This window comes from Colletotrichum truncatum (assembly GCF_014235925.2).
Source record: "Colletotrichum truncatum strain CMES1059 chromosome Unknown Contig_0003, whole genome shotgun sequence".
NCBI lineage: Eukaryota > Fungi > Ascomycota > Sordariomycetes > Glomerellales > Glomerellaceae > Colletotrichum > Colletotrichum truncatum.
The window spans coordinates 2872541-2886208 of NW_027222400.1; the positions used below are offsets into that span (position 1 = coordinate 2872541).

The window sequence follows — 13668 nt, forward strand, 5'->3', positions numbered from 1 at the left end:
ACTTTCGTTCCGCTGCCAAAGCTGAGAATAGTACCAAATGTGACGACACTGCGCCAACATAAGCAGCTGTAAATGGCCTCTTGATCCCTTCCGCTCGAGCTCGGAATATCTTAATTTTGTTTCTTGTGTCTTTACTTTTTGACTTCTTGTCTACCTAACATTTATTTCCGGTGCAAGCTGCATCGGTACTAATATTCAGACTCCATCATGGGTTTGCGCGACATCCTCAAGAAAAAGGACCACCTTGACAGTGGTGATGCCAGTAGCCAGGATGCTATGGACAGGCTGGCCGCACCCGAATTCAAGTTTATTCGATCAGATACACACTCGCAAGAAATCATTCACCCCCCGACCGGCCCCGTGACGGAAAACAACGACCAGTTCCTGAATCCTAACGACGGCAGTGGCCAGAAGCCTCGGCGCAGCCTCGACGCCATCTTTGGCAACCGCTCGCGCAGCGCCTCCGTCTCGTCACAGGCGAGCTCCAACGGCAATCCAAAGGGGGCGAGACGTCTGTCGGAACGATTGCACCTTAGCCGCTCGCCCGCTTCCTCCGAGAATGTCCCGCAGAACCTACCCGACATTGTGACGACGGCCGAGGGCGACGAATCAGCGTGGGAGAAGCGCGCGACGATTCTGGCATCGTCGAACAAGAGCAGGCCCGCAACGCCATCCCAGGATAACGGGTATGGAAGCCAGGGGAGGGGCCGTTCTCCCAGCGCCGCTGTGTCATCACCGGCCATTGATGAGGACATTCAGGAGGCTATTCGGCTGCATGAGGCGGGGGATTTTGAGAACTCGACTGCCATGTTTGCCCGATTGGCTGATCCGGATGGGGCAAATAACACCCTCAGCCAATTTCTGTACGGTCTCGCTCTGAGGTGAGTTCGACGCCCAGACCGGTCTCGAACTTTCTCGGAATTGTTGCCGTCGCCTCCCCGTACCTATGGTTAAGTCACATGCACGGCCGTCATGATGCGTCGGGCAATCAAATGCGTTGTGGCTTTGGGGTTGCGACGGGTGCCACGATATCCGTCGCTGTTATGATGTTAGTGACGTGAATGCTGACTTGAGGACTATTGATAGGCACGGTTGGGGATGTGAGCCCAATCCAGAAGGGGCGATCAAGTATCTCTCGGCAGCGGCATCGAACGCGGCAGCCGTTGAGCAAATGGCGTTGAAGGCCGGGCTCAAGAAGGGTGGTGCCGCCAAGGGAGAGCTCGTTTTGGCCATCTTTGAGCTGGCGAACTCTTTCAGACACGGTTGGGGCACTGCTAAGGATCCAATCGCGGCCAAGCAGGTTGGTTTCCCCGTCCGAATGAAGTCTTGAAGCTGGAGAAGCGACAGCTGCACAGTCGCAGTCATGAAGGACACGGCGTAGGCTAACGCTCAATGGCAGTACTATGAGACCGCTGCGAACCTTGGTGATACGGGTGAGGATGCCCCCCCTCGGTGCCATCTTGGTAACGAGGCCCACAGTATGCATTCGGACACGCTAACTAGCTCTGCGATGTCTTAGATGCCATGAACGAGGTTGCCTGGTGCTATTTGGAAGGCTTTGGATGCAAGAAAGACAAGGTAGGTTGTGTCACATATCAGCCATCAACTTTGGCATGTCACGTATCTTGAGGCTGCTGGACGAGTCCAGGAGACCTTAATACACTGGACTCACTATCAGCTTCAACCCCCCCAGGGAGGTTGTGTGGCCTGCACATCATAAGATGAGCGCAGGTTCATGTTGGGAGCTTGACATAGCATAGAACCAATTAGCAAAGTTGCTTTGGTACAGTTGGGCACCAATCCGGCCGTCTTTTGCGGCCGCGAATGGCACTTGCCTATTAATCATGCTTACTTACATCACATGAGGCTGACAATATGCCCAGTTCGCAGCAGCCCGTTACTATCGGTTGGCTGAAAAGAATGGAAACAAAACACTAGGTAATTCTTGGTAAGTTGAACCCGTCTTGTTGTGCTTCCCCAAGAATTGGTTTTCTCGGTGCCTTCCAAAGCTGGGGACGTTCGACGCATCAAATCATGTACTGCATCGGGGGGCGGCCTGCAGCACGTTGCAGATGACTTGCACGCTACGGCATTGATAGGCTGATAGGACCTCCCGAATCCTGGCAAACAGGAGCAGCAGCAGCAGCTCGCCCTGCTTTTGTCTCTTTGGATGTCAGCGAGTCCCCCCTCCCAGTGCTGCATGTCATTTCTGCACGCTTCTGCGTGCAGTTCTGAGCTGGGCCGCTTCTACCAGAAGAAGTACTCCGAGCCTTGAGTCTGTGGCTCTAGGGTTGGTTACTGTCTGCTTGAATCGCGGTCTTTGTTGTCCTATCTGCTCCCCTTGTATTTCGTTCCTCGCGCCATCACCCTTTTTTTGATACAACTACGACCTGTTTATTCTGAGGCACTGAGACTAACAGCCTCAATCTAACAGGATCTGGAAGGAAAAGTACGACCCAGACGCCGCCAAGGGGAAGAAGTAACGGCAGGTAAGACTGTAGTAAAGAGAGGATATAAGTGTGTTTGCGATGGCCAAACTAGTCATCCGTGAAACGGGTGCCGCATACTCGAAACGGACATACAAACCAAAGCGCCATTTAGTCCCTGTTGACAGTGGTTCTTCTTCTATTTACCACAGTTCCACCGATACAGAAATCTGTTGCTCGGCGCGGGCGCGGCTGGTTCCGACCTGATCCCAGTTGTACGGAAGTGTCACCATTCTGGAGGTATGTGCCGGAAAGGGGTTCTGTTTTCATCCCCTGGCATGTCGCCAAACTCCTCTCTACAGCGGAACCCACTCTTAAGATAGAATACGAGTCACGAGAGGGAGTCATTTATCTCAAGTATACAGTGTCAACTGGATTCTCCTTTGCAATATAACGGTGGGACAGCGGGGTACCTTTCGTCAGACACTGCGGTACGCTGTTGGACGGCAGGCATGCATGTCTTGTGAGTATTGGGAGCAGCAGAGGTATGTTGATAATGTTGCGGAACAGAATGAGAGAGGGGGCTTTCGATTCTCGGCTCAAACGAGCCGAGTTGACCTTGGACAAACCGAGCCACAATCAGCCTTGATTAGAGGTATCATTGGTGGAGGATTGTTTGACTTTGATGGTTATTTTCTAGTTGTCCAGTATACCCTCTGAGGAGAGACTCGTTTCTCAACTCAAAAGCCTAAGAATACCGAGCAACTGTTTCACGCGTTCAATCATCACTGGCTGATCAAGGCCACAGTATCGCTATGATGCTCATTCGAGTCAAGAGTAATGTTCCTTATGTTGTTCGAGGTCCTTTCGGTTCCCAGGTGTGTTGCAACTACTTTAACTGTCTACGACCTTGGAATGTTGTGGGACTTGTGTACTCGATGCATGCAGCACCTACGTTGTACCGTGAGCTGTGTGGTCGAGATAGTTGCCCCTTTACTCTGTTCTGCAAGTTCCCGTAACCCATTGGGTGGGAAGTGTTAGAGGTATGGAGCACCCCATCGCCCTGCGACAACTAAACTGAGTGGCCGAGATGTTAACGGACTATAGATTCGGGGAAACACAGGTTTTACGTGATGGCACACGTACGCTGCATATCGAGAGGTTTACTCAAGAACTTGAATTGCATAAATTTGAGCGAAAACAAAGGACGGATACTTTATGTTCGGTGAATCCACCGTTTATTACTTCAGTCGACCACGCGCGACATACGTAACGTTCCATATTAGTTGAAAACGGCAGCGACATACAAGAAGCTTTGGCTGAGCATAATGAACGGAATTTACTCGCTAGACGCTCCTCGGATATTGGAAAACCCTTCAACTCACCTGGACACTTCCTATAGTAGGCCGTGCTTTAGTCAATCATAGTCTCGAGTTTTCGCTTCGGGGAGAGCTCCCACAGGCCCATGAGAACTGACATGGACCTAATGATACTCGATTTGAAAATGGTGCATCACAGAGCAGACGTCAGTTCATCTCTTTGACAAAACCTTTCATCATCGTGAAATCCAGTTTGAAGAGCTAGGGAGCAGTCACCCAATCAAGAGATGCAACGTCATCAAATCAACTCCTGGCTCTGCTTTAGACCTGACTTCGGCCTCACCTTAGGTCCGTCATTGGTTCTGTTGGGCATGGCAACGTCTCTTCGGGAACCGGACGAACTCACCCGAGACTGAGCCTATACTGCTCACCTGCTCACCTGCTCACCTAGATGTGGCTGGGAAACTGGGAGGTGTTCGCCACCAATGCAGACCGCTCTTCACCTAAGGTCAAGGAAGCGGCAAGCTAAGCAAGCATAGCACGGGCAGAAACGCTCGACCGTCTTCGCCGTGGACAAAATTTTCTACCATGCTCTTAGTCAAACCCGTGTTTTCTAAGCTAAAATAGCTTGCTTGCCTCATGGTCCCTATTACGCACGCATACACACACACACACACACACACCACTGCCCCATAAAACTAGATTGAAATGATGTCGTTACCGATAGAGGGGAAAAAAACTTGAGGTCCCTTGAGAGAAGACCACGATGATGTATGGGTACATCCAGAACCCGTGAGCGAGAATGCAAGCATGCGACCTCGAAAATGTCTCAGACATAACCACAACCCTCAGCTGTGCCAGAAAGAAAGGGAAGGAAGAACCCCTGTTTTAGGCTGCCTGTCGTCTAACCTCCTTTCCCTCACCTCAACCAGTTATCAATCTAAATATCTCATCTGCCTATTCCTTCCGTCTTACCATACCTCATCTTCCCATCAGTGAAAATCGTTAAAGAACAGGATATTTCACGTATGCAGACGAACGCTTACCTTCCATCCATTTGCCGCGCCTCAATTTGTTTATCCAGGGCATCCAGGCTCAGCCATTCCCGAGCCGACGATACAACGGGGGCCAATCTACTAGTAGGTACATGAGCTGAGGAAAAGCAGACCAAAATGCTGCGTATGACACTTATTTTTATACTAACGCTAGATCCGCCCCCCCCCCCCCCCCCCCCCCCCCAAGAGGCTGATGTAGGCCACACACATCATGCATCAAAAGCATCCACACCATTCCTCTGGTGCGCAAGTGGCCTTGGTTAGTGGCTGTGGCTCTCATCTTCAACCGCGCAAGACAATGGGGAAATGAATTTAGAAAGTAAAGAAAAAACCAGGAAACTAAGAAACAATACCATTCATCATCAGCCGCTCTATTGTCCAGAAGCCCCCAAATGTCCGCTCATCCTTCCTGAACATCCCCCCGTGGTTCTATGAAAGGCGCCATCACCACAAGTGCCCGCTGCCCTTCTCACCCGCATGCCCAGCCCAGCCTGTCTGCACCCATCTCACGCGCCGTCAAACAATACCATTATCAACCAATCCCCTAAGGGTACTCAGCGCACCACGCTAATGCCGCAGCCCCCATCCCTCTTCTTCTTAGAAGTACGGAAACGACTAACCTCAGGTTCAGATCCTCATCCGGTCGCCATTCCCGAAACGATGGAATGATCTTCCAAGACCAAGTGAACGTTGCCATAGATCTTCCCCCCGCCCATCTAACCGTTATCCCGCCAAGTCTGGACACAAAGTCACACCCTTCCGTTTCTTAGCTGGTCAATGGAACTTGCCATTTCCGGATGAGTAAAAAAAAAAAACTGACGACGACCACACCGTGACACTCCCATATGGTACCATCACATTCCAAGTTTAGACGGTCTGTATGGCCTTCGCCCCCCCCCCCCTCTTCCTAAATCTCCTCCTGGTAACTCTGCCTGCCAATGGCGTCGACCACATACGGTCATCATAGAAGTGCTTGTCTACAGACGCCCCCTCCAAGCCTAACCTCTCGTCTTCCAGTCACTCGGTGCGAGTCGTGTCGATGATCAGCATTTTCCGAAGGTCATTCCTGGCTTCGCGCTTTTTCCTTTCTCTAAGACTCTGTCCTTACCTTGGTATAACCAAGTTTATGTCATCATCTCCTCACATATGCACCCAGTCACTCTGCATGTTACCTCTTAAGAAGTCGTGTGATAAAAAACGGACAGATAATTCCATGGTATCTTTTGTATGGGTTCCGCAAGTAGCTACGCGAATAGAAGACACACCTTCCTAAAGGCGGCCCAAAGAAACATGAGAAAGCGAGGGACAGGCCTGTCTACCCGTCCGCCACTAAAACATTGAAATGCTTTCCTCGCTTTGCTGGATGTTGTGGTGTCGCTCGAATAGCTGTAGGCAAATGAAAATAAAAGTAAAGATAAGGAAAAAGAGAGCAATAGTGATAAAAATAAAAAAAAGTCAAAGAGTAATAGAGGCTTTCGAAGAGTAGTGATGCTTTGCTTGTATGACTGTCATATTTCATGATCATCAGATTCGTTTCGACTTCATGTTCTCCGTTCCCACGTGACGTCGTGAGACGTTTTCGTTTCTCGTCACAATTTGTAACGGTAGTTTGCAGTCGCTCCTCCATCTTTCCAAACAAAGAGAATTAGGAAACAAGGAAAAAGAAAATAAAAGCAAAACAAAAAAGCACCACTTCCTGCCCTCCCTCCCATATGAGATGATGTCCCTTCTGTTGTGAGACCTGCTCTCCTCCGGTATTCCGAGTGCCGTCCCATCCTACCAGAAAAGCCTGCCACATCCCATTGTACAAAGCCCGGCCGTCCCGTATTCCCATGCTCCCCTCCCTCCTTTCCCTTCCTTTCCTTCCCTACCCTGCCCTACCCATTCGAGTTTCGCTTCCGCCTCACCCCAAACTGGGAACAAAAAGCAGTAGATACGAAACTCGATATGTGAAACAAACTGATACCAGACTAAATCCAGAATGCTCGCTCGCTTGCTTGCTAGATACCGGGGACGACGCAATTGTCCCACAAGATAGGAAAACAGAGAAATAAGCACACAAAGATAAAACAGCAAATAAGTTTATGTCCGAAGAGCTTCGATCATGGTTGGCGAAAAAAGGTTTGTTTGGTGCGTGAGCAACAATGTCTGGGGATCCCGCGGGAGCGGTAAAGAAGTGTATGATGAGAGCTTCGGAGAAGAAAAAAAAAATCCCCAAAAACAAGGAGATATGAGACAAGATAAACATATGTTTTTGCGCCGGAGTTGAGTCGTTGATGTTGATCATGGGGATCATTCTTCGTTTTTTGAACTTTTTTTTTGTTCTCATTATTCGTCAGCGCCGACCTTGGCGCTGTTGGATTCGGACACCATTTTTGCAAAATTTCTGACTACTTCACTGGGGATCTGGTCCCAAAGTAGTGATCTAGTATAGACCTCAGCGGCGGATTGCTTGTTGTTGCGCATCGCCGCAAGAGCGTCGGCAAGGTTTCTCCGTCCCTGGCTGGTGGAGCGTTCAGGGGCGTTGTTAAGGAAGTCCTGCGAGCTGACGCCATTGTACTGGGCGGCCGAGAGGCCGAAGAGCTGCTCGTTCGCCTGCTCCTCAGTAGGCTGAGTGAGTGAGTCACCAAGCTGACCGAGCATGGAAGGAGCGACACCGCCCATTGAAGCATCACCAAGGCCAACAGCAGGGGCGTCGACCCAAGAGCCGCCGGAAGGCTGAGGGGCGACGGCTTGGAGGGTGTTGGAGGCTGCGTTGACACCAGCATCCTTGAAGACGTTCTCGAGGAGAGTGGCTGCTTCGGCGCGAACGTCGTCAGACACGCGGGGGATGGCCGGTGTTGAACGGCTTGACAGCACGAAAGCTCCGACAAGGAAAAGCATGAAGAGCATGCCGCCCTGGGACGAGGACTTCTCTGACTCGGCGGGGAAGGAGACCTCTGCCTTCTTGGCCGGGACAACCTGAAGCTCTTGCTTGATCTCGGGCTCCATGGGGTACTCGCCGAGGAAGTTGACGTTGTCCCATGTGCCGGGCATGGTCATGCCGTCCATGTCATCGTAACCGGAGACGAAGCCGTTATTGGCAGGGGCAGTCATGGCAGCGCTCTCGAGGCGCTGGACGTGCTCGGTGAGGACGCTAACCTTCTTACGGAGTTCGCCGGTCTCAATCGTGTGAGTGCGGATCATCTCCTCTTTCTCCATGGTGAGGGACTCGATGTACTCTTGGTTGAACTGCTTCTCCCTCAACAGCTGCTCCATCTGTTTCCTCATCTCAGCCATTTCCTCTTCCATGTCGCCAAGGACGGCAGTGAACTGCTTCTTCTCATCCTCAAGACGCTCAGTATGCTGCTTCTTTCTTTGGCGAGAGTCAAGACTGTGATGTGTGTCAGTAAATCTAACCTTGCAATTGTGATTAGGGTTACTCACGCTGCTTGTCGATTCCTCAACAGACGCTTCTGTTGCTTAAGCTCCTTGATCTCTTGCTCATCAGTGGACTGGGCGATAAGCTGATCGATGTTGCTGAGGTTGCGCTCGGCCGGAATGTCGAAGCGGGCGTTCTTCTTGCGAATGCCGTCACCCCTTCTCATATCGTTGTGCGAACGGATAGCAGGGCTTCCTGGGCGCATTTTCTTGGCCATGGACTCCGACTGACCAATCCAGCCCTTCTGAGGCGAGGTGGGAATGGACTGGTTGCCTGAGCCGATGGAAGCAAACATGCCGATCTGGCCAGTGGGGTTGGTGAAGGGCGTTTGGCCTTGGACAGGTCTTTGGAACATGGAGGCACCAGTGTCATATTCTGCCGGCATGCCGTCGAACTGCTGTAGAGGAGTGCAAGAGCCGGATGTATTGCTCAAGGACCAGGCATTCCCTTGATGGCCAAAAGGAGAGGGTTGGGCATGGTCCAGGCGCATAAAGGGATTGTTGCTGTGTTGCTCGATAAACGGGTTGTTAGACGGCACGGACTGCATCTCGACTGATTGCCAGTCTTCTGTTTTCGGGGAGAAGAGAGATGATCCGACGGCAAAAGATTCTCTCCGGCTATCGGCCATGGGAGGCGACATTTCCAAGCCTGAGTCGAGTGCGCTGTGATCCAGAATGGTTTCGTCCAAGATACTGTGGTCCTCCTCTTCGTAATACTTCTGCGCTTGATTTGTGTCAACGGTCAAAGGTGTCGGTCTGAAGTAGTTCGGCATCTGGTAGGTTGAGACCATTTCTGGTTTTTGATCAGCAGTCCGGTGATGACTGCGATGTGCTTCTACGCGAGAAAAGGGTTGCCTATTTTTTCTCTTTTTCAAAATTCTTGTTAGTTGAGGACGGCGGCGGCGGTGAGGATGATCATCCAGGGTTTATTTTTGGGTTGAGTGATATGTGGGGACAATGCTGGGCATCCGCAGGTGAGGGGAATGCGCTCAGATTGGGTACGAACAATATGATATGATGTATACAGAATCCTGGTGAATACAGGTGCAGGATTTTGTGATGGAGTAGACAGGAAGAGAAGCGACGTGAGGGCAAGAAAAGGGTAATAAAAAGCAATGAAGTGGAAGCGGGTGAGAGAGAGGGAGAGAGAGAGTGTGTGTGAGAGTGTGTGTGATAAAAGAGGTTGGTGGGGACTAATCCAGGAAGATGAGCGGGTGGGAGGGAGGCCGGAAAGTTTTAAGGCAGTACGTGCAGAACGAGGGTAAGGTGGACTGAATTTCCGAAGAGAAAACATACTCACAGGCCTAGGATGTCGGTTCCTCTCTCGAGTGATACGATGCTGCGATGCACTCCAGATCTTGTGGCAAGTTGAAGAGCAGGTCAGACAGACAGAGGGCGGGGAAGGCTAAGTATGTATATGTGTGTGTGTGTGTGCGCGCTTGTGTATTCGAGTGAGGGCGTGAGTGTGAGAGTCGTTAGGCCGATTTGCTCAGTAGGTTGGAAGAATGATGGATGATAAAACAATAATAAACAATTGTGTGTTGCAACGATGGGGGAATCGTCGAAAGATGGGGGTGCCGGAAGGATGTATATGTATGTACGTATGTACGGTGGACGCAGGATGTGTGAGTATGTGGTGTGGGATCTCGTTCTTTTCGTCTATGGTGCAGGCAAGGTAGAGCTGGAGAGGAGGGGTTTGTACTTTTGAATGGAAAGGCGGCACTTCTGCGGGAGACTGGGCACGAGGTACTTGGTCATAAACGGTGGCCGGGTGCAGGTACTTGGCTTGGCTTCGAGAAGAATACGGTGGACATGGATGAGGAGGGTATGGAAGTGCAGATGGTGTATGTTAGGCTGGTCCGGGTCCCAATCTCAGTCCAGGGTGCAGGGAGCAGTGGGGAAAGACAAGAGGGACGAACGCGGGACCGAGCCAGGATGGGGAATCGAGAAAATGTGCGAGAGCTCTCACGGCGAGGAGTTGGGAGAAGAGTAGCGGGCACTGAGAACGGAGAGACAGACGGTGGGTGGGATTTGCAGTGCGTGGGTGGTGGTCACTCGTTTATGGAGGGTGGCCGACAGGCGAAGGGGGTGGGTGTGTAGTGACAGCGCGAGGAACCCAGTCGGCGAGAGAGAGGAAGACTCAAGAGACCAGAGACCGTATCTAACTAAAGTAGGAGGAGAGGCTTGGTCAGACAGAGATCACGATGCCAAGGTGACTGAACTCATCCATTTCCCTGCTTCCCTGGATTTCGGGACAGTAACGATGACTTTGTTACAAGGTGTTTGTCTTGCCCATGTCTGGCCTGTCTCCCTCGTGAGACCGCGGCTTGTCTCCGGAAATCTTGCCAGTATCTTGTCATGATAGTTTGATCTAGGCATGACGAGAACGAAAGTGTGGGAGCGGTAGGCTGGCAGGTTGACTGCACAGACAGACGGCCGGCACATTACGTTAGAATGGTTCCTTGGAACAAGACACGGACAAGACAAGGGGAGCGGGCAGACTGAAGAAGGATCGAACAGGGGTTGTGTTTGGCTTTAGACCGCCTCGAACTCTCCTTACGGACTCTATCAACCCGATAGACTTTGTCTGCCGTATCTGATTTTTTTTTTTCTGATTCTTTTCCTTTGGTACCCGGGAACAGGCTATGGGAATGAGCTAAGGTACTCTTCGGCGTGCTAAACTAGGGCAAGGTACCTGAGGCCCGAAGGGAAGCTTGGGACGAGCTTTGGCGCTTGTAATCCTATAATGGCCATGGATGGGGATATCAACACGACCACAGACTTGACAGGGCAGGGGGGCAAGACGAGAAGGTACTTGAGGCATGGGATGGAATACAGAGCCAAAGCGAAACCCAACCCCACGCACAGCCGATGTGCTCCGACTGGATTCTCTGTGCGCTCTCTCGGTCTTGTGGCTCTAAGCTGGGGGAGTGTGGCCGGGTATGCGTGTGTCAGTCAATAGCTGCTGGAGACGACATACTTTGACCGACGAATGAGGTCAGCGAGGAGGAGGATGACAGAGATTCTGGATTTTGGGCCTTTGGGTCCTAGGCACGATGCGCCGGGTCTGGATGGACGGGGATATTGCCGGAAGACAGGCGGCGGCGGGTCATCATGGGAGACAAGACCGTCTTGATAATGGGGGCGACGGGTCGGTCGTGTACCGGGACGGCCAATAGAGGACAAAAAAAAGAATTTTGTTTGGTTGGGGAAAAAAAACGGAAGGAGAATGTCTTCACAAGCAGTAGCTGGGCGAAAATGGAATGGCGGTCACGGTCACAGACGGTGGGGGTTGGGCTTGCAGCTTGGGCCATGGCCGTTGCAGCCAATGGGTCTGGAGCTAGAGTAGCGGGAACGGATTGAGCATCGATGGCACGGTGGGAGATACGGTTGATCGAGACCGTTTTGCAGTGAAAGTCGAGAGAACGATGTGTGCGGTCAGTGGAGAAACACGAGAAGACCTTCCTGCCTGACTGGGTGGTCGACCGGGATGACGTACCGTTGTACCTCGCCCAAGGTGGAAGGGCGAAGCCGTTGTAATGACCAGAAACGGAAGGAAAGATACAAAAACAAGAGGTGAGTGCTGAGTGGTGATAGTTGAGTCCCCTGGTGACCGAATCCACTGGACGAGAGACAACGGGGAGCAAAGACTGCTCCAGCGGGTTGGGCAGCGACGGCCGCTCTCTTCCGCGATAGGCTCGCCCACGCCATTGATACCTAAAGTCCAAGAACGCCCCTAAGACGTGACCTGAGAAAGCCCAGTGCAGCCCTCCTGCATCCACTAATCAGCCACTGTTTCTCGTCCGTCGGCTCCCATTGCTCAGCACTGAACGGGATGACCACCCGCCCCTAAGCACTGGTTACAGGGCGAGTGAAGTACTGGACCGGAGCCGACTGGGAGCTGCTTACTTCAGCCAGGCGGGTAGCATCGAACCTCGCTTGCCTAACATCTATCTTGGTCATGGAGGGGAAGGATGTAGGTGAGTGAGTGCCTTGTGATGATACAGGATTCTGCTGTCACGCTCAGTATATTCCGGCATGATCTCAGCCAAATCATACAACGAGGCAGGCAAGACAAGGCGAAGCAAAACAAGTAGGCACACCAGCTTTGTAAACATGCCATCGGCATTCCCCTTAACGGCAAGTGCAGGATATGTACCCTGCTGAAGAGAGAAAGAAAGAGAGCATGAAAAGTCCCCATCTAGAGTGGTATCGTCACCTCTCTCCCAGATCATCTGGCCAACCCTACAGGAAAAGCTCACAGCACCATAATGCTGCCGATCCGATCGATCCCCTCAATAGCTATGGCTGGTTTCCGTAAATTATTTTTTTCAGACCCCAAAAGCCCCGTTTTCCTTCTCCATCACCAAAAATCAAAGCGCAATTGGCCAACCTCCATCTCTTGTAAGTTGGGATGATGCCCGTACACCCAGACGACTTCTCAGCCACATCCCTGGACAGAAACAGCCACCTTTTGCCGAATTTTCGGGCGCCTTGACCGACAGGCGAAGTCAATTCCAACATCGAGAAACACGGAGGGACCACATGAGGTACGACGGTTGTAAAAAAAAAATTAAAAAAAAAAATCGGTGGCTGGGAAATAAACATACAGAAACCCTCCCAGCGCCGCCGGTGATGCCCAAGCCGGAATGTCAACATCAACCAGCCACTCAGCCTGGAGTGATGCGCGAGACCCAGCTCCACTGTGCTTCATGGCCGCATACAGAGCGGCCCATCGTCAGCTGTGAAGACCCCTCTCTGCTTTGTCGGTGTGCCATGGTGCTTGTTTGGGTCCCGTTTCCAAAGCAAAGGCGAGTGAGAGGCCTCTCAACCTTGACTCCTTGCCTCTCTTCACTTCAGTTGAGGCCGAGCCTTGAGACTTCATGGCTTGATCCCCATGCCCGTCGTCGATTCATGACAACGCGTTTTCGCGTCCTGAAGCGCGCCAAACGACCCGACCTAGCCCGCGGCCGCTGCAGGAATCGCGACGTCACGGATATCCATCGGCAACGTGAATCATGCACGACTCCACCGATGGACCCCAACGGCAGCCTTTATACCGTCTGTGAGGATGAGGGAAAATGGAGGGGGGGAGAAGCCCTGCGATGTTACAATCAGTCGTCCAAGTGCCTGAGGCCCTTCACGATCCCGCACCCCAATACACCTTTAGCTGCTTTTCTGGCTCTGACCCATTAGATGGGCCCCCCCTCACCTTCTGGAAAAACTCGGCCACCGCGAAAGCCGGAGTGTGGAAGCTGCAATGGAGACTTCAGTCTGGATGGCGCCGTTTGAAAAGCGGGGCGCCCATAAAAAGACCCGTTATGGACCGCCGCCGTCCCCGCCATTAACCAATCGTCCGAGTGAGGCGAGCAGACTCTGCTACAGAATAGAAATCGCGACCTCTGCTCCGGACTGTATGGCTGACTGTCAAGTATCGACGCCTTGCCG

At 52.0% G+C, this 13668-nt stretch overlaps 3 protein-coding genes across 3 annotated transcripts; 2 read left to right on the forward strand and 1 right to left on the reverse strand.

Annotated features, from left to right (window-relative positions):
* Positions 1-207: 207 nt before the first annotated feature.
* CTRU02_205696 (protein DSF2) lies at positions 208-1952 on the forward strand (the record flags this gene model as incomplete). The annotated part of the gene is made up of 5 exons (XM_070204591.1): positions 208-881; positions 1087-1300; positions 1400-1433; positions 1505-1578; positions 1884-1952. 5 exons carry the CDS (start codon positions 208-210, stop codon positions 1950-1952), a joined length of 1065 nt encoding a protein of 354 aa, XP_070061695.1.
* A 5176-nt stretch (positions 1953-7128) lies between these two features.
* CTRU02_205697 (bZIP transcription factor) lies at positions 7129-9011 on the reverse strand (the record flags this gene model as incomplete). The annotated part of the gene is made up of 2 exons (XM_036727690.1): positions 7129-8173; positions 8227-9011. The coding sequence occupies 2 exons, from the start codon at positions 9009-9011 to the stop codon at positions 7129-7131; spliced, it is 1830 nt and encodes a 609-aa protein (XP_036580646.1).
* Positions 9012-13134: 4123 nt separating this feature from the next.
* On the forward strand, positions 13135-13416 carry CTRU02_205698 (uncharacterized protein; the record flags this gene model as incomplete). The annotated part of the gene is made up of 1 exon (XM_036727691.1): positions 13135-13416. The coding sequence occupies one exon, from the start codon at positions 13135-13137 to the stop codon at positions 13414-13416; it is 282 nt and encodes a 93-aa protein (XP_036580647.1).
* Between the last annotated feature and the right edge of the window lie 252 nt (positions 13417-13668).